At 48.7% G+C, this 26,310-nt stretch overlaps 2 protein-coding genes across 8 annotated transcripts in view; both read right to left on the bottom strand.

Moving 5' to 3' along the window:
* Positions 1 to 2,246: 2,246 nt before the first annotated feature.
* Positions 2,247 to 4,359, bottom strand: DKK1 (dickkopf WNT signaling pathway inhibitor 1). Its single transcript, XM_054206488.1, is given in 5 exon segments — positions 2,247 to 3,155; positions 3,623 to 3,733; positions 3,868 to 4,024; positions 4,166 to 4,210; positions 4,213 to 4,359. Coding segments are annotated over 5 exon segments (711 nt in total). The 3' UTR covers positions 2,247 to 2,904.
* Positions 4,360 to 6,870: 2,511 nt separating this feature from the next.
* Positions 6,871 to 26,310, bottom strand: part of PRKG1 (protein kinase cGMP-dependent 1) — a 529,166-nt gene continuing 509,726 nt past the window's right edge. For all 7 annotated transcript variants that reach the window (XM_054205353.1, XM_054205352.1, XM_054205354.1 and 4 more), the window contains 7 exons: positions 22,002 to 22,091; positions 19,590 to 19,731; positions 17,708 to 17,871; positions 16,952 to 17,074; positions 16,771 to 16,833; positions 15,696 to 15,762; positions 6,871 to 11,123 (listed from right to left, as the gene is read on the bottom strand). In XM_054205353.1, coding sequence (XP_054061328.1) covers positions 11,025 to 11,123; positions 15,696 to 15,762; positions 16,771 to 16,833; positions 16,952 to 17,074; positions 17,708 to 17,871; positions 19,590 to 19,731; positions 22,002 to 22,091 — 748 coding nt within the window. In that variant the 3' untranslated portion in view covers positions 6,871 to 11,024. The remainder of the gene's footprint in view (positions 11,124 to 15,695; positions 15,763 to 16,770; positions 16,834 to 16,951; positions 17,075 to 17,707; positions 17,872 to 19,589; positions 19,732 to 22,001; positions 22,092 to 26,310) is intronic.

Raw genomic sequence — 26,310 nt, 5'->3', positions numbered from 1 at the left:
GTTTTTTTTTTTTCTTTTTCTAAGGAGTGTTACTAAATCAAATTTCTTGGTGCTCTACTTGAAGTTGAAATGGGGCAGAAATGGGAAGAGATCCCGACGGCTTGCTGAGGTGGGGGGAAGGGGAGAAAAAAAGAAAAAACCAAACCAACGCACAAAACCATTGCTTTTGTGAAATCTGGCCATGAAACTAATTATTGTGGAGATCTGCTGTGCTAGCATCCATCCTGCCGGCAGCGGGCATGGGCTACAGGAGAAAGATGCGACCTGTGCTTCGGAGGTCCCTCATGCCTTGTGTCAGACACTGAGTGCTGACCTGGACTGCTCTTCTTGCCTAAAAAGGACTGCTAAAAATGCATTTTATTTCTTTTTTTTTTTTTCCAGAAAGTGAAGAATATCAAGGCGTAAGACCCACAAAGTCATTTTTCCTTAATACACAGAGAAGTACAGAGATGGCAAAACTGCCTGAAACAAAAAAGGATGGAGACCATGGTACTTATCATGCCAAGAAATGGTACCCAAGGCTTTTTGGACCGAAATAGTCACTTTATTAAGTTGCCCAAAGTGCCAAAGCACGCCGGGTGTCACCGCAAGGCCACCCTGCTGCTGAAACTTGTCCGCAAGGATGGAGCTGGGTGTGATGACGCCGAGCCCCAGGTCCACCTGAGTGCCCTTGCGAGTGGGCAAGATTTGATATGACATGATTCTGAACCAAAAAGATGCTTAATTGCTATCTAATGCATCATGAGCGCATTTTTCACTGCCTTTGAAGGTGTCAAAGCTGCATTGGTTCACCTGTGAAGGAGAGAGTGCTGTAACTGTATGGAGAAAAAAAAAAACCCTACACCTAATTACACTATTTTATATGTACCAGTTAATGGTGCCGTTAATGTCAGATCTGAACTTATCTAAATAGTTACTGATGCTTTTATTCATAGCCAGGTACCTTCAATGGCTCCAGTGCCATTGACTTTTACTGGGCATAATCATAATTAGTAATAATTACGTTATGAAGTAGGAATTTTTTTAAAAAATACCTATTTTTTAAAAAGTATTTTTATTTTTTTTTTTATTATTAAATTTTTGAAGCCTTACGCGACAATTGAAGCCCTAAACGCCAGACTTTGAGTCCTAAAGGTTTTGGGGGGGGGGGGGGGGGGCAGGGGGAGAGCTGCTTGAAACCCCAGCTCGTGCTGCGACCCCAGTAAAAGCTGTTGCCGAGCACAGCCCCCGGACGGTGAGACTTAAAGACGCGCCATCCAACAATGGCACCGCGCGTCGTCCCTGCACCATCGCTGCTTGGCTCATGACATCCACGGTCGCTGTGGCTACTGCGGTCTCCCCCGGCTGCTGCAGACAGCTCGGTGGGCACCAACGCCCCCCGTGCCTTTAGTTGGTTTAAGGAACATCGGTGTTTGTTTTACCTCCCGTTTGGGGCAGCTTTGGCTGTTCTCAGCCTGCCTGGTGCCGCTTGAAAGGGGCTGGAGGAAAGACGCGGCTGACCCCTCACCCTGTGCAAAAGAAAGGCTCGTTTTTTAATCATTTCCATCTACCCAAGTGGGGGGGGGGGGGGAGTGTGTTTTCTACCTCTTTTGCATTTTCCGTAGCTGTGGGCTGGGTTCAGCGCCAGCTGGTACTCGCGGAGTCCCGCCAGAGCTGCCGTTTGGCTTCATGTTCAGTAATCCCACGCACCAGTGCTGTCCCCGAGGTCCCTAAACAGGCAGCGTTAGCGCTAGAGGCACCGAACGCGAGCGATCACGTTGCATTTTTTAAAACAAGATGTGGCACTGCTGGAGCATCCCTGCAAACAGGACGCGGCACCCTCGGCACCCACCCAGGGATGCGCTGCTTTGCAAGACACATTCGGACTTGGGGTACAAAGCACCTTTGGGGCATACAGGGAAGACACCCCCCACCCACGCCCCCCAGCATGGTTTTGCATCCCGAAAACCTCCCCCTGACCACAGGACAGAGCCGCCAGCACTGCCTGTGCTGCCCACTGTGGCCCCCCGCTCTCGCCCCACACACATTTACAACCCCTTGCAGTAAGTATTAGGAACTAAAGCGAGGGGGGGGAAATGTGTTTGCAGCTTTCCCTCCCTCCAAGTCATCCCAAAATGCAGCAAACTCATAGTAACAGGCTGCGAAGTGAAGTGAAAAATAAGTCTTTTATTGTGCACGGAGCAAAGATTGCACCGACGGAGCGGTCAAGATCACTGTGCTCCTCCTTGGCACCCGTCCCATGGTTGGCCACGCGCCGCAGTCCAGCGCAGCCCCTCCGGCAACCCTTTGCTCCCTCCTCACCCCATGGAAAAAATCAGGCAGGAGGGTGTTTTGCTGCTGCCCGCCCTTCCCAGAGCCCCGGTGCCCATCCTCGGCCCCGCATCTGGTGGCCAGAGGGTATCGGTGGCTACCGTGGCAGACGGTAATTCCTAAAAAGCAGCTGAAGGAAGTGATAACCAAACAGCCTTTCCCATGGTGTGTTGGCGATGAGCACCACCCCCCCCCGCCCCGGGGCACATATTCCCTCCTGAGGGGAAGGGAGGGACCATGACAGCCACACTCGGGCAGGGATCCGTGGTCAGGGACGCGTGGGCAGCTGGGGCCAGTTTTAAAGAACAGTTTATTCGCTCGCAAACAAGATGGTCGTATCCCTTTGACCCCGATTTAAAAACCCAGTGTGTACAAAGTCACAGTCACGGCTTGAAGAGCACAAGGCAGCACCCTCGGAAAAACAAAAAAAGTAATTAAAAGTCCCGGCGTTATGTACAGCTAAGTGCCAGCTCGAGTATTCACAACACAGTAACGTACTGCAATTAGTCGCTTAAAAAGTAGTTCCCTTGAGAAACAACCTTCTGCTCCGGCAGGGCCGGAGTTCGTCCCGCCCATCCGTCCGTCCGGCGATGCTCAGTGCCGCTGGCAGGTGTGCAGGCGGGAGGCATCGGCAGGGCCATGCTCTCGCTGGAGGCGACACGCCAGCCCCTCGGCGCACTGGCACCGCTGGAAGATCTCCAGGCCGTGGGTGCCTTTCCGCCGGTGCCGGGTACACACCTGCCCTTCCCGCAGCACCGGCTTGCAGATTTTGGACCAGAAGTGACGGGCGCAGCACAGCCCGGCTGAGCAGTCCGAAGAGCGCAGGCAGAAGTCCCCTTCCTCACCTGCGTGGGGACAGGGTGGCATGTATTCAGCCTGGGATGCTCCCACAGGGGATGATGGAGCAGGTTGGGTATCCCCCACAGAGGCAGTGAGGCAGGGTGGGCAGCCTGGAATGCTCCCAAGGGGGGCAGTGGGGCAAGGCGAGCATCCCAGACTGATCCCACAGGAGACGGGAAGGCAGGGTGGGCATCCCGGACTGACCCCATGAGGGCCAGGGTGGGTATCCCAGACTGACCAGAGGGACAGCAGGGCAGGATGAGCATCCTGGACCAACCCCATGAGGGACAGCAGAGCAGGGTGGGCATCCCAAACTGACCCCCACGGGGGACAGCAAGGCAGGGTGGACATCCTGGACTGACCCCAGGGAGAGTGGGACAGGGTGGGCATCCCGGACCAGCCCCACAGGGGACAGCAGGGCAGGATGCTCAGCCCCCTCACTGGGGACAGTGTTGGAGCGCCCCCCCCTTACCTTTGGCAGTGGGGAGCCAGGCGGGAGCAGGTGTCCGTCGGGGCAGAGCCTCAGTGCCCATCTCATCCAGCTCGGTGGCTCCGTGGGGAGGCTCCGGGGGGGTGCAGAGCCCTGCGGGAGCCAGCGGGATGGCTGTCAGCCACGTGTGGGATCCCCGACACCCCCTCCCGCGGACACCCCCAGGGTGTCTGTGTCCGTCCGTCCCCCCCCCCAACCCTTCCTCCCCAAGCTCTGCCGCCCCTCACCGTTGCTGCAGGTCGTGCCAGGGCAGCACATGGCGTCGCGCAGGCAGCGCTTGCGGCGTCTCCGGCAGGCGAGGCAGAGCGGGGCACCCCCGCCGCGGGCCGCCCCCCCGCAAAACTCCTCGGGGCCGCAATCCTCGTCCTCGGCGCAGGGGAAAGGCTGGTGGGGAGGGGGAGCAAGAGAAGTGCGGAGGAGGTCAGCGGGGCCGGCACCCCACATCATCCCGGTGCGTCCCCCACCACCCCCCCCAAACTCCATCCCCGCCGCGTCCCTCCATCTCCGGCGCATCCCTGCTCCTACCTGCCGGGTGGCGGCCGGCGGCGGCTTGTTGCTGCCGTCGAAGGGGGCGGCGGGGGGCGGCGCTGGCCTCGGCCGCTCCCCCCGGGGGGGGGTCCCTTGATGGCGTTGGAGCTGAGGCCGCCGCCGGGCGCCGCCGCCCGCCCCGCCGGGGCCGCGCAGCTCAGCGCCGCCAGCAGCGCCACCAGCCCCCGCATCCTCGTCCCGTCCCGTCCCGTCCCGGCCCCTCGTCCCCGGTAGCGTCCCCGTCAGCGGAGCAGCTCCCGCGGCCCCCGAGCAGCAGCTACCTGCGCTGCCCGCCGCCGCCTTTATACCCCCGGGGGCTGCCTCCTGCGCCCGCCCCCTCGGGGAGGAGGGCACGGCGGATGGGATTTCAAAGGGGCCCCCGGGGAGGGGGGGGGGGGGGTTGTGCCCCCAAAACCACCCCCTCCACCCCGCCCCGAGGGCTCCGTCATTGGCCGCCGGCCCGGGAGGGGGTTTCGCAACGACGATGACAGACCCCCCCCCTTCCCTCCTTCAGCATCCCCCCCCCCCCCGCGCAGTCCCCCGGCCAGATGCTCCGCACGCCCCGACGCCGCCGCTGTCTCCAGCCGGGCGCGCCGCCTCGCCCGACGGGGAGGGACGGGGAAAAGCGGCTGGGGGCGGGGGGGCTCGCCCCATGCAACCCGCCCCCCAGTGGCTGGGAGCCGCAGTGGGGTGCAGAGAGCCCGCCCCCCAACCCCCTCGGTGGCAGAGTTGGTCCTTTGGTCTCCTATAAGTCTGCGCTCCCCCCCCCCAACCTTCCCCCGCGCCCTTCCTGGCGCCAGCGCAGCTTTGCAGGAAGGCGGGGGGGAAGGGCCCGGAGTGTGTGTGTGCTTGGGGGGGGGGACGGGACACGAAGCAGGGGAGGGGGGCTCTGAGCCCCGGCCCGCCCCGTCGACGTCCATCTTCCCCCCCACCCTGTGCTGGCTGCTGCCCGCGCACTCGTCTGACCCCAGCGCGGGGTTGGGGGGGGCGGGCGGGGGGGTTGCAGCTCTGGTGGGGCGGCTCCAGGGCCCTTTGATGCGGGGAGATCAAAGGGGTCGCCCCCCCGCCCCATTCCCCCCACCCTGGGTTCCCGCACCGGCGCCCTCGGGGCGCCCCGACCCGCCCCCCCCCAAGTCCCGTCCCGTCCCCGCGGGGCAGCGCGGCGCCGCCGGCACCAGGGCTCCCCCTGGCGGCCGCGCGGGGCACCGCCGCCCTCCTCCCCTACACCCCTCCCGCCCCGGGGTTTTTGCGAGGGGCAAAACCCAATTAATTCATTTTTTTTTTTTTTTTCCCGCTAAGGGACTAATCCTCTCGGTCATTTTTCTCAAGTGGGGGCTGGAAAGAAATTACAGGCGAAAAAAAAAAAAGCCTAAACCCCATAAATGGTAAGGAGCTATTCCCAGCAGGGTGGGTGACTTCCGACATCACTGTCATGGAATCATAGAATCCCAGAATGGTTTGGGTTGGAAGGAACCTTAAAGACCATCCCGTTTCACCCCCCTCCCCGCTCTGGCCAGGGACACCTCCCACTGCACCAGGCTGCCCAAAGCCTCATCCCACCAGCAAACCCCAGCAGCACCCACCCATCACCCACCCCCCCTGCTCTGCCGGGACCTGCTATCAGGCGTTTCGGGCCCAAAAGGCTCAAGCCGGGCTAATCATTGGCTGGGAAAGTTTCGGCGAGCGCCGAAGGCAGGTGGAAGCTGGGCGGCTTTAGGCCACCGGAATGAGGGCCACACCTTGCCCCGAAATCCCCGCCTTTGCCCCGCAGTTTCAGGTGAGGGCGGCGTCACGCTGGGCTTTGTACCGGATGATTAACTTGTGAGTGCTGCATCCCACGAAATTGATTTGTGATTTTTCCCGGCAGTTATCTAATTGATTTCCCTCCCTCCCGGGAGGATGTTTTCTTGCTCCTTTTCCCCATTTTTTACCTGTCTCTCTGTGTCCACACAGTGGCTGAACACCACCCTCAACCTCAACCATGCCGAGATGGCAAGGCAGTTGTGTCACACAGTGGGGCTGAGCGGTTTCCCAGGGCTGGATTTAAATCTATTGGGATCCAAATCTGTCTATTTGCATCCCCGATGCTGTGAAACGTAGGTGTCATCCTGCCTTCAGGATGCGCTGCCATTAACGGCTGTGCCCCTGTGCCACCACCTCTTGGCATTCACCTTAAGGGACAGCAGGGACAAGTACAGCATCACTCGGGAGGGGTTTGATGCAGTTTCGTGTTCACATCCCACCTAGGGGTGACGCAGCTTGTGGTGGTAACACTGTCCCTTTCCAGCTGCGTGCCCCTGACCCCGCTTACATTGGCAGCAATCAAAATACAAAGCGAATTCTTATCCCTGAAGAGAAAAGATGCTGCAAATATGCTTATTGCTTAGTATGTTCACAGAATAATTGTGTGGGGAGGTGTGTCACCTGGGGCCAACCCTGCTCAGACCCCTTTGGCCTGGCCGCTCAGGGAGATGCCGGTGCTCAAATAAGCACTAAACTGCATTAACTGTGGCCATTTGCCTTTGCATCCTGCTGAAAATCCCAATCCTGGTAGTAATCTCTTAAATACCACACGTTTTCTTCGGTTGTCTCTTACTGCGTATCGTCACACAAATGAGAATAAACCCCCCCAATTTAATCGCTGACCAGAAGAACTCTCCCAAACTCGGCTTCCGCTGGGGAAGAAAGCTGCCCACACGCCGTTCAAAAGTAATTATTTTTATTTCAACTCTATAAAGTATACAACAGGCACTCGGCAATTACAGCTGCAGGGAAAATACAGAGCAAAACAAAAGCGGTTAAAGTTTATGAAAAAAAAGTTCTTAAATCTACATCAAAAGAGTGCAACCGGCCAATGGCCGGTGGATGACCGGCATGTGTCCGACAAACAGAACCTCTTTCATGTAAGAAGAAAACCGGAGAAAATAAGAATATAAAACGAAGGGCTAGTGTAAAAACAGCGTAAATTGGGACTCGACAGGCAACTCCGAACGAAAATTTCCCCTTTTGCCGGTAAAGCCCTAAAACCGCCCAAATCCGGGGGTTATGGCTGGTTGAGGCGGGGGGATGAGGAGCTCCCAGCTTCCCAGCGAGGCTCGGCGGGACACCTCCAATGGGGGCCGCATACGGGGGGAATCGGGGCGATGGGGGGGAAGAGGGGCAAAAAAGCACGGATCCTGTTTCGTTGAGCGGTGCCAAACGAGCTCCGCCTTCACATTGTGGCGGGGGTGGTGGTGGTGGTGGTTTGGGTCCAAAAAAAAGCCCCCGCAGGTGGGGGTTTGCGCAGCGAGTTGCTCGTCATTGTCTTTTTTGTCGTTGTTTGTTGTTTTGTTTTGTTTTGTTTTCCAGGTGGGAGATTTGTAACGGGATTTGCGTAAGACGGGAGTGGGGGGGCTGGCGCTGGACGGCATGATGGGTTGAATCTGCACAGCTTAGCAAAACAGGAATACCTGTCTACGGACTGATAGGATGTCATATATTAATTTGACCCGCACGTTAACATTTATACATTTCACAGAAATGACTCTGTATCTCATTAACAGATACACAGCTCTGGTACATTGAACAGAAATAAGAGAACGACTTCATCATTTCTGTAATTCATCAATATTATATAATAAAGGCTTAGAAATCGGTAGCAGAAAGAACTGTAAAACGCAGCAAGCTAAGAAAGGACGACATTTTGAGGTGTGTTTGTCTTTGTCATGCAGCATAACACCAAATTTGTAACCTTTTTTTTTTTTTTTTTCAATAGGATGCCATGGATTTAAGGCACTTGCAACAATGCCAGATAGCTAGTCGTGTTCTAAAACTATGGGACAGATGAGTTAACAGTACAGTTGACATAAAGTTTAATAATACTGACAATTATGACATTAATTCAAGTCTATCTTGATCTAAAAACATTACATTACAAATCAGGAAATGAAGTAATAATGCCATGGAACTCGAAAAGAAAAAGTTCTATGTGTACCACAAAATATCAACACGAAAATACCTATTTACAGAAATATTCACTTGTGGTCCTGTTGTTAAATAAGAATTTGCTATGGGTAAATGCAGCACTGTGAGAAGCTACGGATCGGCTGTGTCTTAGCGACACCCACCTTCATCCACTCGTTTTAAACACGGGCGCTCATTTCCCCTTACGTTAATACGCCGTCATCCCATGTATTAAAAAAGGAGACAAAGAAGAGAGGACAGTAAGTGGAAACACAGAGGCAATCTGTTGTTGTGGAGAGAGAGAGATATATATATATATAATGCAACTCAAATATATTACTTATAAATGAAGACATTTGTCATATACATATGCTAAGTATCGTGTTTAAAAGTACGCTTAGGAAAAGTGATGGAAGTCGAGTGAGGTTTTTGATATCAAAACAAACTCATATCCGGTACGGCGCATGCCGCACACTGCAGGTATCAATTACCGTGTGCGGCACAAGGGAAAAGGGAGAGGAAAAAGAACTCATCAGCCCATTTTAAAACCTTCTTCTCGTAACGTTTTCGGGTTGCCGCCCAGAATTGTTGATATATTCTTTCCTCCCAGCAACCCCTTGACCGACAATTGCACCTCAGCTACCAAATATCATCCTTTTGGGACAAACTCCTCTCTCTGTTCTTCTATAGAAAGTTACCAAACGCAACAAGTTTCCTCCTCCAATGTCGCTGCATCCTTGAGTGAAAAACCAGGGGGATGCGAGTAAAGAATTCGGCTTTTAGGCAGCAGCCTGTTTGCTAAGAGGCCTAGTGATTATTTTAGCCCTAGTTCTCAGCATTGGCGTTCAGTGTCTTCCATTCCTCAGAGAAAGGCTGAAAAGCAAGCGGGTATTTGCCCTTTACGAGTTAATTCCCGGGAGACGTAGTTACCGTCTTTTCCCTACGCTTCTGAAGGCAAACAAAGTCTTAATAACTAACGGATAGCGGAAACAACCTGAAGTTACTGTGCCGATGTCATCGCCTCAGCCTTCGGAGAATTAGGAAGGAAATTCAGCGACACGGACCAGTTTCAAAGGTGTCGCCATGACCGAGCTCTTTAGCTGGCTGGCAAACAGCAGACATCGTCAATGCTGTCAAAGGAGGGGAGAAAATACCTTTCTGATCTGCTCTACTAAGTCGCTTTCATTAGGAAATGGGCAGGAGTTGTGACCTAGCACAGGGGATATAATTTTTTACTGTTAAAAGACACATTTTATGTAGGCAAATATAAAAGATACATTTTACGTAGGCAAAAGTCATACGACCGACTTTTCAGCAAAAGTTGATCTTCTGACTTCCAGCGTATACAACAGCTCTTGGCAGCTCTGAGATGAAACGGGGCAGCATCTGCTCATTTTTTGGGGCAGGCTCTGCCACAGAGACTTGAAAGCTGATGAACTTTTAGTCCCGTGCATAATGCAACGAGCAGGCATCCAGGACAAGGATGCCTCTGTTACGCCCTACAAACCCGAACAGACTGCACTGAAGCAAAGGAAAAGCAGTGGAAGTGAGGGAAAAGCGTACAGACAATAATATTGCTTTCCCCAGCAATTTTTTTCACACGAGCTGACTTAGCTCTAGCCATTCCTGTGCCTTAAATGCGGTCACTGGGGACCCAGTACACCAGGGACACGGAGACCTCGCACAAACACATCCCATATCGGCTTTCCATTTAATTCCACGGACTTTCCCGTGGAGCTCCTTTGTCTGGTGAGGCATTAGGATTACATTTTTACGGGCAATATTACAAACAGAGCCAGCAAACCGGCCCTCTACCACCTTTTATTTTAATTAGCTTTGTACTAAACACAGAAGAGATGCAGATACGGAGACGTAAAGTCATCTAAGGGCGTAATGAACGATGCCTCTTGCTACATATTTCTGAAATGGTCATTGACTCCATTTGTATTCACAGACGAAGGATGTACGTAGCACCTCTAAAGTACATTATGGGTCTTGAATTTTCCCTTTGGGTTCTAAAAAGGTAAAAGTTAAGCTTAATTTTATGCCTAATAGCTAATCAGTAAGACCAGTGGGCTGCTGTCACTTTATTACAGGACCATTATTTAAGCGCTATTTTATATGTAAAATGGATTAATTTTATGATTTTTTTTTTGTCATGCAGTTATGTATTTGTACCAAGGGAAAGGAAAAAAAAACAACCCCAAACGTCGTGTTACAGTATGTTCTCAGCTGGATGAGAGAAGCGACCCATATCTGCCTTAACAGGATCTAGAGCAGTTGTGCTTTTGTTTTACCAGGCTAAAATAAAAAATTCCCAAAAAGAAAGAGGAAAGGTAACATTCAGTCTTGTCAAGAATACCGCTCGGTTAGGAAAAAGGACAAATTTTACCACTGCTTTGACGTGAACTCTTTGACCAGTACGGTTGTGGTCCTCCTTTGCTCCTACACTGGCCTACAGCAGAAGACCTACAGAGTTTGGAGGGTGGGAAGAGCCCAAATCCTGCACTGTATTTAGCTCCAGCACTTAATAAATTACTATTGATCCTACCGATAAAGCCAGTACCTTGCAGCTAGAATTAAGTGCATCTTACACTACGTATCTCTCGACTTTTATAATTAAGAGCGTAGCAAGATCATCGCAGTGATAGAAAACGTTATCTCTTTACTGGTGAAAGGCTTTGCGTCAGGACCACCATGTCAACTGCTATTTTAAGTTCGAACATAAAACATGAAGAGCACTATTGTCATCTAAGCAATAAGTCCTAATGCCACTGTAGTTACTGTAGCAGCATCAATCAAGGCATCATGGTGACCCCGAGCACTAATCCTCCCCAATTCTTTCGGTTTCGCTGGCAGCCATATGTCCCAGGAAGCTGTCTTCAGCAAGGCAGAAGCAGGTAAGAGAAATACATTAAAAATCTATGTCCCATCCTGAGTTGTCGTCAGGGGGTGGTTCATCACTGTCCTCTGGGAAGCTGTCAAAATTGCTTGTGTCTGTTGGAGATGCAACCTGCGGAAAGAAGTGAGTGATAAGAAGATGATGGTCATCAAAGTGGACCTTTGAGACATTTCCTCTCCATCTCATGACCCTGACCATTCACGAGCATTCACTGCTAACTGCAGCAAGCAACAACTTCTGTTGAATCCCATGAGGACTTCCCACAGCTCCCCTACTCTAATGATCCAGGCCCTCTAGGGTCTCTACTTCAAGATCAACTGTCCCACCAGGTCGGCAGAAAAGCCTTGGGCCTCCCCAAAGACCAGGATTTCCAATTTATGACTCCAGGATCCTGAATCGGAGGCCAGGAGCTGGGCCCCGGCCGCCACTGAGTTTCCTGACAAGTATTGCTCAGCCTAAGGAGCCTACCAGAGAAACCCGTCTTCCTAGGATGAAGGTCAAGTACGTTTCTTTTTTGGAAATAATGTCATTCAAAATCTACCGTTATCTAGGTAATTTCTACCTATTTTTGCTTTACAATGACTGAAACTTTCTTACAATGAGATTCTGATACATTCAATGCAATTTAAAAAAATGAAACAATATAAAAACCAGACCAGCAGCTCTCCAGACCAAAACAATCAGTGTCTACTAGAGAAAATCGGAACTTTAAGCCATACTGCAAGTAGCCAGAGCAGGCTGGAGGGGACTGCACTTGCCATAGCGGTGCTGTGTAGGAAATATTTCCTATATTTTTTAGCCATTTCACTTGCGCAGCTGGTGCAGAAGCCACGGCCAGAGCCCAGCCTACAGTCCAGGAGATGGATTTGATGCTGGATGCTGCTATAAGCCTTGGGAAAGGACTATTTGATCAACAAGGGCTCCAACTTCACGTCTACACTTAATTTGCTGCCTGGCTGCATCAGCATTTCTGGGCTGCTGAAAACATCTTGGGGAAAATGAAGATCCTTGAACACTCAATTCATTTTAAAAAAAAAAAACCCTGTAAAAGCTTAGTGGAGTACTACAGAGTGATGAGATATTTCACTGTGTAGCAAATACTGTTCGCTTTGTTGGTGCTGGCACAGTTGAGTTGGTCAGCCTTCACCCTTTGTGTCCACACCCTCGGGGTCCTCACCCTTGGGGTGCTCCACACTGGAGCATCTTCATCTCCTCCATGGTGCCGTGGGCTGGACCACATCATAGAATCATAGAATGGTTCGGGTTAGAAGGAACCTTAAAGATCATCTAGTTCCAACCCCCTGCCCTGGGCAGGGACACCTCCCACCAGACCAGGTTGCCCAAAGCCCCGTCCAACCTGGCCTTGAACCCCTCCAGGGATGGGGCAGCCACAGCTTCTCTGGGCAACCTGGGCCAGGGGCTCACCACCCTCACAGTGAAGAATTTCTTCCTAATATCTCATCTAAATCTCCCCTCTTTCAGCTTAAAACCGTTCCCCCTTGTCCTATCGCTCCACTCCCTGATGAAGAGCCCCTCCCCAGCTTTCCTGTAGGCCCCCTTTAGGTACTGTAAGGTCCCCTTTAGGTACTGTTTCCTTTTGTTTCTCTCAGGCCACCCCATGTGAGCTCTCCCTCAGGGAGCAGAAGTGTTGGGGATGTATGTACAAGATACCGGCTACCAAAGTATGAGAGATGCAGTTGGTGTGGACATTCACAGAGGATGCACACGAGCTGGAGCTTCTTGCAAAAGCCTCTCAGCAGTGATGGACAGCGTGTAAGTAGACTGCACTGGGTGAAAGCATCTATGGAGCTCCCTGGACCTCCTCTGCAGATGTCCACTCTGGGAGCACCTAGCAGGGCAGGCACACTTATTTGAGCTCTGGTTAGGCGAGGCTTTAAGGGAAATTTGGGAAATGGATTGCCTTTTGTGTTCATCTGACAAAATAAAAAGGCTGGGTATATCCAACACCTCAAATGTAGAGGGTTTTCTTTTTCTTAGAAGAAATATGATTTGGGGAAGAAAGGTTGGATGAATTGTTACTCTGCTGATCGACTTTATGGGATGCTAGTGCTGTTGTGTGTGATGCCCCACAGCTCTGAGGTCCAGGTCACCAACACAGCCTGCAGTCTTTCACTGTCAAGAGACATGACATTGAGACTCTCAGTGCCCTCTCCAGCCAAGAAACGACACTCTAGATTTATCTCCTGTCCATCCAAGAAGACAAGTGCAAACGTCAGTATCAGCTGTCTGGCCGCTTACCAATGTTAGGGCTTGAGATGGATTATGGTGCGGAGATCTGCACGTCTCTCTCAAAGGCAAGAGCTGTGATGCAAGACAGCACATCTTTGGAAGAGTTGAGAAGTAGGAGAAGCTTTTTGGGATAGCTCAGTCACAGATTTAAGGGGTGGTATCGAGGCCCAGCTGCTCCCTGAAGCCATGTCCTAGGAGCAGGCTGTAAACTGAGATCTCCTAAAATCCTGTGGAATAAGAGCTAAGGCGCAGCTTTCGATTGCTTCTCTGGAAGTACCACAGAACTGCTGAGGAGGGTTTAAGAGCCGGGGAAGGCTTTTTTTTCTTAAGAAAATAGCTAGTCTCTATGTTTAGCCCTGCTGGGTCCTTTCCAGGCAACAAGGAGAGGTGCACCGATAGAAGTAAAAACTGTTTTCTTCTCCCAGAGCTCTGTACTTTAGGTCACTTTTCAGATGTGGCCCTTACTGGCAGTTGGGACTTTTGCCAAAGCAACTGAACTGGTTGTGGAAAACAAGGCTGAGCCGGACAGAGAGCTTTGGGGTGGACGAGGTTCAAGAGTAAATGGAGGCAGGTTTTGGAGAGGATCTCAAGAGTATGTTTAGCGAAGATATTAGTCCCAAGAGGACTCTAGAAAAGAATGAGCCGTGTTGAATTGGGATTAGGGCAATGTACGGCTGTCAGCATTGAGTTGTCCTTGAAGAAGGATTCCTCTGAAGAGGGAAGGATGCTTCCGTCTACTTCAGACAGCCTTGCTGGTGGTGTGCTGGCCAAGAGGGTGACAGCAGATCACTCTCTTGGGAGGAATCACAGGCATGTTCTCTGGTAGGACGTCATCAGACCCACGAACATACAGCCTTGACGATGCCAAGAAATAATGCCAATGAAGTGAACTGGGTGCTTACACAACCCCTTTCTCCTACCGCGTTGGACCTCACTGCAAAAGCAAAGAAAACGTGCACAAGAAGCTGGAGAGCGGCCTTCCTCTAGGCAACGCCAAAGGAGCAGAGACCCTTCCTGGTGGTGGAGCAGCATCCCAGCTTGGGGATACCAGGAAGCAATTCATGCCCATAGAGAGGGCGTACTGCTGAAGTCATCGGGGCTGGTTATGCTGTCTGAGGGTTGGACATGCAGAGCCCACATGTATATTGGGTAAAACCAGCATTGGAAATGTTCTTCCTAAACTAAAAATCCACTAAAACCAATTACAGAAACATACTGGGGCATTTTCAGGCGACAATGACGTCCTGCAGAGGTAAACCAGGAACTGAAACTGGATGTAAAGGAGCAAACTGGACTTTATTGTCTGACTTGAAATGCGGTGATCAGTACCGCTGAAAAATTATTACTTATTAAAAAGATGCTTAACAGAAAAAAACACAGTCTTGACTTACAAAACATTTATATGTTCTTTGGGCATCCTGCTTTAGTCAGATATTTGCTGTCCTGCTTTCTCCCACCGACTGCCACTCACTTCTGCAGCCCACAGGGCAAAAGTCGGGGCCAGGGGGGGATGCAAAAAAACACCTTGCTCTTTCACAGCTGCTAAGAAAACATCGGGATGGCAGATTTAGCGCCGGAGCCGTGCCTGCCGCTGCTGCAGGAGGTGCAGGACCACGGGCGGATGGAGCAACGGGGTGCAATTAAACACGATTGCTTATGTCATTCTCCCGGTGATCCCGCGGGAGAGGGACAGAGAGAAAGGGATTAAGTTGAAACAAGGAGCAGAGGCTGCAGAACAGAAGGGGCCAAGGTAATTTCTATCAGCTAATCCTGTTTGGTTTCCCTTTGCGGCAGGCTTTGTGGGTAAAGAGCTCACAAAGACATCAAAGGAAGAGCTTTGCTCCAAAGGAAAATGAGTCGAGCTGTCCCTCCGCGTCTGCCCCCAGTTAAACATAAACTAGGCGGTAACAGGGCTTTTCATGTAGGACACGGACGCAGGGGAAAAAAAAGGGTGAAAAGCACAAAAGAAAAGACAGAGAGAAAGGTTAATGCAGAAGAAAATGGAGATGGCACACAAATCCCACTTACCTCGTCAAAAGAAATCAGAATAAAGGAGAAAGAAAGAGGACACAGCTGAGAGAAGGGGTGAAAGTGGCAGCTCTCCATTGAAATGTGAAAAGTAGACAAAGAAACAAGCGGAGCAGGTGAGGAAGAGAAAAATGTGTCATAGTGAGTGATCCTGCCCTGACCTTCTGCTGCAAAGAGCATTTCGTCGCAGTAATGCCCTCCCCAAACCGCCTTCCCTTGGAAGAGACTGCCAGGAGACCAAGTATAGCTGGAAATGTCTCCAACGTGACTTCTTCAAGCATCTTCAGAAGAAATAAAGCACACGCTGGTGCTGCTTAACTCCAGTGTAGTGCTGCCCGAAGCTCACAACATTCACATAAGAGAAACTCATTGGCCAGGAAGGAGAATATCCATAGGAAAACTTACACTTGGTATTATAGGAGGTGTCAGCGTCCCTTTCCGTAACCCTTCCCAGTTAAAGCCTTCGAACCATCTAGAAGGGAGGGAATAATGAAACAGTTAGACATACGGCAAAAATCTCTTTGTAGCACAAAATGAAATTTAAATTGCTGAGCGAGTTTCATCTCCCACAGTCGTCATCTTCAAATTGTTCAATCAGCCTTAATAATTTTTCCTGTGATCTTTACATATGTTTTTTGGGACTGAAAATGAAGTGTGTGGTGATACCTTGGCATGTACAAATTCCTAACGCTCAGAAGAAAACCATTCCTCACTGCAGGTGTCCTGGCAGCTGCTCTTTCCTTCCTATAGGATTGATCTCTCCCACATGAGACCCCCGATGTCCTTTCTTTGTATGAGATTGGGAGCTAAGGGCATGCAGAGGGATGTCCTCCTCCTGGTCTGGGCACTTTGGGTTTGCTCGGACCATGGCAGCTCACGTGGGTGGATGAGTCCTGAGCTGAGCCTTCAACCCATCCACCCAAAATGCCCATCCAACCCATTTCTGTTGCTTGGGGATGAGGGAAGAGAAAGACCAGCATGGATGGATGAGATAAGCTGCTTCTGTAATGGGCCTCTAACTTGTTCTTATTCCCCTCCAGCAGTGTGAAAACTCATGAGACATCATTTAACAACACTCTCTCATCAGTCCAAAAGAGATGATAAATTAACACTACGGGTAGAGAGTAAGTGTCTTGGGCGGGGGTGGAAAGGAAATCAAGGAAAACCTTGGAAAGGGGTTCCGCAAACCCCCAAAATCCAAGCAGGCAGTGGCCGAGTCGGATTGCTTCCAAATGCTCTTCTGCAATGAGAACAGCTAAAAGGTAATGGTCAATGTGCAATGTGTTTTGCTCATAGGCAAGGCTGGCATCTATACCAAAACGTGGGGGAAAAAAACGCCCGACGGAAATTCAGTTAGAGTCTAAAGCACACTAGAAGGGAAAGGCCAAAGGAGTTTGAGTGGTTTTTTGCGGAAAATTGAAGTGTTTGAAATGCATCTTTCTGTGGGTTGGATCTGATGGACGGTGGAGAAGACACTTACTTGTGCTTTTGGATATCTTTCACTCCGTTTTTCAAGTTCCCTAATCTTTCTGATGGATTGTCCCTATAAAACAAATAACAAAATCAGTTACTTTCTTAATCCTCCCGAACAACTAATTTCTTTGCAAATAAGATCAAAGTGATTATTTCTCACATGAATGAGATAAATCTCATGTGCTTACCTGCATAGCTTTTTAATTAAATTAGCAGCATTTTTGGCAATCTTCTTTGGAAATTCAATCATGTCTATTCCCCTTAATATGATGTTATAGGTCTTCATGGGGTCTGGGCCTGAGAAAGGGGGACTTCAGAGGGGAGAGGAAAAATAAAGAAGATTAAAAGCTTGTCTTTAAAATAGCACTAAAGATTGATTAAAAAAAACCCGAACAAAGCAAAACAGAATAACCTACTGAAATGAGAAAAGGTATACGACAACTAGCAATGCTTTGCTTTCTATGATCTTAACCATTTCTCAGCCAAGTAGCTCTGATACCATCTGGATTTCAGTGATGCTGGCGGGAGGGAAGTACCAAAGAGTAAAGGGATGTTTTCTGCAACAGCTTAACCTCTCATTTCCATGATGGCCCATGCCTCAGCAGCCCAAGGAACAAGGGACCAAGCAACACTTGCCGGCTTATTCTCTTGTTTGATATTGTGACATGCTTTCAGTCATGTTGAGCTCACTCAGGGCCAAAAAAATGAATTTTTGGTGTCATTTCACAGCATTTCCTAAAAAGCCTGCTCATGTCTTGCCCTTTGAGAGGTCTGCACGGAAGCTGTGATTTAAACTGGAAAAACTAATTGCTAGGTGCAGCAGCACAGTGCTGTGCCGCAACAGCGCACACCAGCTCTGAACCTTCCCCTCGCCTAATCAGGGTGACAACGGCAGAAATATTCGGATCTATTTTCAGCAGCGGAGCCAGCCCCGATGCCCATACCTGCCAGTCAGGAGTTCATACATTAAGATTCCCAGTGACCAGTAGTCTGCCGAAATGTCGTGACCTTTGTTCAGGATGATCTCGGGGGCTACGTACTCCGGGGTTCCACAAAAAGTCCATGTTTTCTTTCCAAATCCTATTTTCTTTGCAAAGCCAAAATCGACCTGCAGAAAGGAGCAGAGTGCCATCAGGGCAGAGCACGAGAGGGAATGTCAGCCATGCGCTCCCCTCCTCTTGAAGTGAAGCAAAGCAGAAAGGAGGTTTCCTCGTGGGAATATTCTCCTAACTAAAGCATCGTGGGTCCTTCCACAACCAGGCAACTGCAGTGACCTTTTTGCCAATTTATCCTTCGCAATATAAAAGGAAGAAGAACAAATGCTAACACCAAGGGTTTCTAGGGAGATGTAACTTCCTACCATTCACAGCTCAGGTTGATTTGTTTTGCTTTCATTTTTTTTTTTTTTTAACTCCCAGGCTTTGCCTGAGCAAGGAACTATTTAGGCTAAATACTAACCATTTTGGCATCTACTGAAAAGTTCAGATTTCTCTCCCAATATAGAGAGCAAGTGTCTTCCCAATTCTCCCAATTTACCCGAGGCTGTTACAACGCGCTGGCAGGTTCACAAACCTTAGCGTGCCCCTACAGCAGTGCCCCTGTGGCACCAGCAAGCACAGAAAATCAGATTATACTGGGAAATGAAGCTGTCCTTTGGGCCCCAGACAGAGCTCGGGTGCATAGGTTTACTGTATGTTTAGCTCTACCCGTTCTGCCCTCTGTGCTGGCCCAGAGCTGTGGTCTGTAGCACACGCTGCTGTCCCTCGATGGCTGCGAGATGCTCCTACACCTCGAGCTGGTCAGGAGCAAAACGTCCTCCTACATGGTCACAGTCCCACAAGGGATCTGGGACACTTCTTATGTTACCATGGATGCGTCCACAAAAATCAAAATGTCTAAGGATCTGTGGACTGGTGACAGGACCAGCACAAACCCTGGTCCAGATCCTCCTGCGGTGGGGAGAAGGACAGTCCTACACCTAATGCTCCTCAATCATCCGACACCTTGCTGGAACCCCCAGCCTCAGTGAAATGCTGTAGAGGATAAACTCTGATGTCATTCATGGTGACACATGGTGGCTTCCACCAGGCCATAAAGGTCCATGGTGGTGATGGTCTGAGTTACTGCTCCCACCTGTTGACACCGCTCCCGAGTTTCCCTTCCCGAAGGTAGGGAAAAGTCCCCAGGCTGAGAAATAGAGACCTTGGCAGAGACCTTGGCCCCTCCGTGACTCTCAGGGAGGGCATCAGCCCCTCTCGGACACAACTCTTTTTAGGAGTGCATTGCCCCATCCTTCTCTGGTGGCTTCCCAAGTGCCCACATCCTCCAGCACCTCCCCCCAAGGGAAGTCTTTCTCTTCTCCTCCCCCAGAGGAGTTTGCACAGATCAGTCTGGTGTGTTATTGGTGCGAAAACACAAGTGGTCCTTATAAAGCAAGAAGCTGTGTTGGCCAGTTATTTTTTAGTCTTTTGGTAACTCCAAACCAGCTGGGTGTATTTCTCTTGACGTTCTTCTCTAAACATTTCCACTTCAGGACCACCAATCTGAATTTCAAGCCAGAATTAGTGTTTTCCAGCTTAGCTGTACCCTGAGCCTCCTCAGTCTTGCTGGAGGTTGGAGAAAACATCCTGGTGGTGAGTGACAACACCCTTGCCCTGATTTCATCTCAGCATCTACTGATGACCACCATCAGACAGGACCTTGGGCTTGGTGGACTTTCCTTCTGACCCTCTGTGGTTAATCTTGTGTTCTCCTCTACCCCTAGCGCCAGCTGTCTGGTAGTAGCTGTGACTTTTTTGGGCCAAACCCCATGTTGGAGGCACTCACCAGTTTGGCATAACCTCGATGATCCAGAATGAGGTTTTCTGGCTTGAGGTCCCTATAAATGATCCCTTTGGAATGCAAATAGGCAAAAGCTTCGACCACGCACGCCGTGTAAAACCTGGTCGTCGAATCCTCAAACGAACCTCTACGTAAAACGAGAGAGAAGAAAGGGATAAAGCGATTAGTAGATCTCTTCCCTTACTGGACTTCACCCTACTGTCAAAAAATCTACACAGTTCAGTAGAATCACTCTATACCTGGAAATTACCTGTTCCCGAACTCACCTTTATATATAAATTTAATTGCATTTCCATTTTTGAAGTTACCATCTTTGCCTTCAATCCACCTTCCTATCAAACATTCACATCTAAAATACTTTTATTTTTTTAATATAAAATTAGTTTTCTTTTATAATTACACCTCATAGAAGTAAAATTTACAAATACCTTCTAAGTAAAAGGCGATTTTTTATCATAAACCTTGACTTTTGGGTGATAAAGCTCTTTTGAGCTGTGGAGATCAAGAACTCCCCTACTACTGTTCGTAACGGAGACAAAAGGCAGAAAAATTACAGTTGCCAGGACTTCAAGTGGCACTTGCAAATTCAGCAGAAGCTGCACTTTTGGATCCTCGTTTCGGCACCAGTTTGCAACCAGATTTCTGAAGCAAACCATATTCCTCTGCCTGCTGAGAGCACGTGGTGGGAGCTGGCTGCGCTCAGAAGCATCTCCAAGCTAGGTGGCAGCAGAACCACAATTTCAAGCTGAGAGAATTAAAGATGAAATTATCAGGCTCTGACAAAGGGGAGGAAAAATACCACCCGGCACCTGGTAACTTTGCTACAGTTCTTGTTTTAATGGTCCAGAGAAGGCATGCTGTGAGGAAAAGCAAGAATTACAAAAGAATTCGTTCTAGGTAATTAAAAAGAAATTGCTTTCTGATCAATCTTCCCGATGCATTTCTTTCGCTTTCCAAATTTCATTAAATTACATTCCAATTATGAGCCTATTACATAGTTACACGTGATTCACCACATCTTTTCCTGTCCCACGGGCGTATTGCGTGCTTGTCGCACGTACACCCCCGCAACCCACCTGCCACCAAAACCAAAGACTGAAAGGTCAAACCCTCCCAAGGCAGGAAATACCACGTTTCCTTGTGCTTTATGGTGCCGTATGTAATTACATGCTTTCCTAACTATTTTTTCCCATGGCACTTCTGTGTCCCGACCGCGTAGCGCTCCTTGCAGGGTGTGGATTTGATGCGTGATCCTGTTTCCCTCGTTTGATGAGCAGCCCTCGTTTAATACGTGATATCTGGACTAAAAGTCCATGCAGAACTATTGACTCCCTCCTGCTCACCTGCTATCACACCTGACTGTGTCACAAATATTAAGAAATATTAATAGACATTGTTTATCACGTTTCCTCCATGACAGAGGTGGATGCTGCTATTCACAGTAACAGAGGAGCAAACACTGAGTTGAAAACTGGAGGTCCTTCTCTGGGATGGGAAACTGTAATTTTTCAGAAGACTTGGAAGAAGTCTGCACTTTTTACCTTGAAAACGCACTTTCCCATGGATTTCGTTTGCAACTGTGAACTCTCACTAATGCCACTGCTGCCTTTGGGCCTTGTTTTTTAAGTCCAGAGTCTAAAACGGGCACAACAGCAACGCATAAATGTGCCACACTGGATGGACCACATCTCCAGACCAAGTCTTGTAGAAGGCAGCGAGACTGGCCTTGACATTGCACCTCCTGCAATGCCTGGTCGCACCCTGTAGGGTTATTCTCTTCCATCAGGCGTGGTGCCCGAAGTCCTTGTCACCTTTAGGACAGTCCCACATTTCTCTATCAGGTGCCTGAGCCTCCAGCCAGGCTCTCAAACCCGACAAGTGGTAGCAGGGGCAGTGAGGACACAGCTGTAATTTCTGTGGCTGTAAAAAGTGATTGCTCTAGATAATTAAAAAATAAATTATATAATTGATTAAATTAAAATTTAAATATGCTGCTGGTTATTTAGGGATACCTTTTAGAGGTGAAGATACAGGGAAAGGGCAGTCAACGACTTGTCATCGATGCGATGCATCACGTGACTACCAGCGCTACCATCACCGCCTTCTGTATTTTTTCAGAGAGGTCACGAGAAGCTCTGGGTAAGCCTCCACTTACACAAAGCCTTGTACATGTTGGACGCAACCTACATCAGTCTTTGTTCTCAGGTGTGACTGGATTCCCTTTGTCCCTAGTTATCTGCATAGGAACAAAAATATAGCCCCACCTTTCTGGGATCTTAAATTAAACATAGCATGGTAAGATCCACGTTTGGCCCGTGAAAGATAAAGACCTTTGGTTATCCAGAGGCATATTAGAAAATATTCCACTTCTGAAGATAACAGTTTCTTAAAACTCACCTGTCCCTGAGAATTGTCCAGAGCTCTCCACCTAGACAGGCTTCCATCAGCATGTACAGGTACTTGCTGTCCTTGAACGTCCTGTAGAGCCTGGCATTGGCAAACAAGAAAATCAGAAATTAATCCACCATATACAAGGGAAGGCACCAAGCGTTTCCACTTCTCGTGGACCACGCGCTTCAGCCCAGGGAACACCATGAGACTAAGGGTATCCTTCAGAGCTAGCGCTACATTTAAGAAGATCATTTCAATGCCTCTTCTCGGGTGGGAAAAGGATGGGCATCTGAGTGGTGAAGTGTATCACGGACCTCAGAAGAAGAAGAGGTCACCACTTTTACATGTAGCACAAGAGGTGCTACATATAAAATCTGCCATTTCTAGGGGTGTAACTTGGCTTTCCAGATGTGTTTGAAAGAGAAGTTTTCCTTCCATTTTTTATAACATCCATATCATCTTATTCTTCATGCTACAGAGTCCGGTTGCAGATCTTCCTTCCATTTAATCATCTCAAAGGAGCGTTGCCCAATGAGTGCTTCATTTCAGAACTTAAACCCACTGATTTGGAGAGTTTAAAGACAACCTGCAGACCTGTAGGCATCTAAAAGCACTCTTCCTCTTCCTCCCAGGGACTGAAAGTGGAGTTTGACTAAAGGGATAGATGGGCCAGGCTTTAGGAACCTATCCTCCTTCTCAAGTGCCATCTAAATTGTGCAGTAAAATCCGTGCTCTGGTTAATATGATATATTAAACACATGTAGCTATGGAACTATGGAATTAAATATAGCAACTTCAGTATTAGCTGCTTTATTTAATTTTAATGGTGAACTACTTTTGTACTTCTCGTTACATGTGTGGGTGTATCGGTTCGGGATATACCTGCAGGAACGAGCCCGCTGTATGGGGATACCGGAAATGTTTCTTTGCAGCAGCTGCAATGTTTAGAAATGAATTTTAAAAATCTGAGCTCTGCAGCAGAAGGGGATGCTGAGGGATATTTTGTTATGGTGTAATTGCTCCACTCCCAGGAATATCCAAGAGTTAAAAATTAAAGGGCTGACGCGACACGATATAAATTAAACCAGGCGGTTTTGCAGATTCTAGCTCTTCCCAGCTAGTGATAAATCCAGTTATTAATACCTTTTATGGAGCTGTGTGATGGACCAGGGGGAAAACACAGCGGGATTCGGTTCCTTTTGAAAGCATTCAGTTAAATATTAACTCAAGGTACGTGGCAAAACATCTCAGCAGCTACAGCTTGGCTCCGATATGCTTTCACATCACGATGCTAGACAACATTTGTCCCCTGTCTGTGTTTGCGCAGCATCCAGCACGCAGCTCAGCAGCAGTTACCCACTATTTTTTTGGCATGTTTAACAGAAAAAGATCCCAGCAGGCACAGCCGTGATGTAGGCAGGAGTTTGGGGACTGAATAAGCTCAGAATTGATCTACCTGAGAAATACTCTGTAGCTAAAAGCTATTTGCAGCCACAACAAAATTTAAAGGGAAAAAAATGAACCCATTTACTCCAGTATCACCTACGTTCACATTTAAAACCTCAGTTGTGACGTGCTGCTCAGAAAAGTTGGAACAAACTTACTGACCCTTTCATATGGCTAAAATTTACTGGTTTAACAGAAAAAAATCCTCTCTCTTGTCAGTTGGACACAATATGATTGATCTTAATAAACATTTCATCTACATCACGTTTTACAGAAATGTATCAAGAATCCGAGTAACTTAAGTATTTTTAATTCCTTGGTAATTTAAATACTACTGAAAGAAGGCATTACTTTCTCCAGTTAAGGCAGCCCTGCTGAAAAATTGCTTTCCAGAAAATTTTATGGGTGTCAAATCTGGCCTAAAATGCGCAGAAAAAAAATAAATCAAATATTGCTTATCACCTCTAATGGAAGCATAAAGTTTATACATGATGAAACGGCACTATTTTAACAGATCAAGCAGTTTTAAGTTTGAAATGTCACAATATTTGAATTCATTTTTTATTTACTTTCTTATTCATCTAAGTATTTGCAGATTCAGTGCAGACACCCACTGCTCAACACTTGTTTCGCCCTATAGGAAACCCGGAGCATTTTATTCTCTGAGGTTCTCGGTTTATCTACGAAAAAAAAATTATTTAGTGGTATTTGGCCTCTTCTGCTTCTTTTAACTAGTTTAATGCATTTTAATAACCAAACTGAACTATTCTTCGATGATTTTAAACAAAGAGTTTCACGATAAATTAAGAAAGGAATCGAGTTCTTCAGGAATTTTGTCTTTCCCATTCTGATATCCCAGAGGTTGTGTCCTTCTTCCAAGATCATTTTAAACCCATCTTTCACATGACATCTCAAAACACAATTCATCTACCGAGGTGATAAGACTTCTGCCCATAGCACCCAGAAAATCATTATCCCAGCTGGCTCAAGAAAGGGTGTAAAAAGGTTATGAACAGGATGGAAATTATAACAACTTAAAATTCCCATGAATGTGCAAAAGGAGCAACGAGTGGGAAATGCAGACATGGAGTTTGATAAACCAGAGAGGATTTTTCTAGCTGTGGCACATGCAAAAGTTTGGACTTTATAACTTAGAAAGTCCCTTCCCAGTGCAGGATTTCCATGGCGTATTAAAAATAGTTAAGGGAGGCTTGTTACTCTAAATGGGAATTACTGCATGATATGGAAGGAAAAGACCTATGGCTAACATGTCCTTTTTTCACCTGCCTACTGAAAGAATAAAACGTGGGAAAGAAGTAGTATTTACTTTATTAGCTACGAGTATCAGTGGCTCCATTAAGAAGCGTTTGCAGGCTCAGGCTTTTTATTTAGGAGGGGGTATTTCTGGAAATAGTGTCAAAATGTCTCTCTGCTTGGCTGTCCCCCCCACCTCCCCTCCCTTTACATCCCCATCCTGAGACAGCTCAGGCTTCAGAAAATAAATCTATAGGCTGAAATAGCCCGCAAGGTATATTTGGCTCTAGCCTAGGTAACGGGGCCATGGCTGTGAATCGAACATTAGAGTGTGAAGGAAACTGCAGCTGGGCAGGGTGTCGGGCTGCAGTTGTCACCCATGAGTCAGAGGCGAAGCCGTGGGCTCCGGGGGAATCCCAGGGATCAGCCGGGGAAGGAAACACCCCCTTAGCGACTGATGGGTGGCCCTCCCGGCCAGGCGCTTGCCTTTGCATTTTTATCGCAGGGATTTGGTTTCGCCCCCGGGTTAGTATGTCTCTCTGGAGCAATTTTTGGGAGCGGGGTTGATCTCCTCCGGCAAAAGGCAAGTGCTTCAGGCATCTCTTTGAGGGTGGGACGCAGCGCCCTTGGCTTAGACGAGAGGCTGCCTTTTTAGACACCTCCAGCTCAGTGAAATATATTGCCCTGCCACAAGTCCTCACCACCCACCGCTCTTATCCTGACCTAAACCATATAAAGAACCATCTCCACTTCCTCCAGACAGTTAACTCACAATCCTCGAAGAGTCGGAGAACTTTGCTATTAGGGTTAAAACAAACAAAAAAATGCTTTTATGACGTGATTTTGTGCACTGGAGAATTGCACCTGCTTAGGTTTGGGGGAGTGATACGGTTTAGGCTTTTACCCGTGGAAGTCAAGGGACACTGAGCTGGGTCTATCTAATTCGCTCTAAAGAGAAGCGCTGGATACAACTGTTTATTCACATGATCTCAAAAGATTAAACCCCTGCCTTCCAGTTTCCCTTTGTGGGAAGAAAAATTCAGAAAATCAGAAAAAAGAGGAATATTAACCTTGAGCAGGGGTGAGGCCAAGTCACACCATGTATGTCTACACGGAGCATGGCCCGCCAGCATCGGCAAGCTCTGCCCATGCTTGGGGTGTGCTTGCTCCCAAAGCCACAAAGCCATGCGAACGTGGCATGGAGACAAAGCAAACCAGTTAAGACATGAGTTCAGTTTAGGCTTGGGCAAATGTTTCCCATGGGCAGAGTAATCTCACATTGGCCTGGAGAAGACCTTCTTCTTTGCATTGTATCTGCAGGGAAGCTATCATAGAATCACAGAATGGTTTACATTGGAAGGGACCTTAAAGCTCATCTAGTTCCAACCCCCCACGCTGTGGGCAGCGACACCTCCCACCAGACCAGGCTGCTCCAAGCTGGCCTTGAACCCCTCCAGGGATGGGGCAGCCACAGCTTCTCTGGGCAACCTGGTTCAGGGGCTCACCGCCCTCAGAGTGAAAAACTTCTTCCTGATACCTAATCTAAATCTCCCCTCTTCCAGCCTCTTTGAAGCCATTTCCCCTCATCCTATTGCTACAGGCCCTTGTAAAAAGT

Source organism: Rissa tridactyla, chromosome 6 (assembly GCF_028500815.1).
Source record: "Rissa tridactyla isolate bRisTri1 chromosome 6, bRisTri1.patW.cur.20221130, whole genome shotgun sequence".
Classification (NCBI taxonomy): domain Eukaryota; kingdom Metazoa; phylum Chordata; class Aves; order Charadriiformes; family Laridae; genus Rissa; species Rissa tridactyla.
This window is presented reverse-complemented; position numbering and strand designations above follow the sequence as displayed.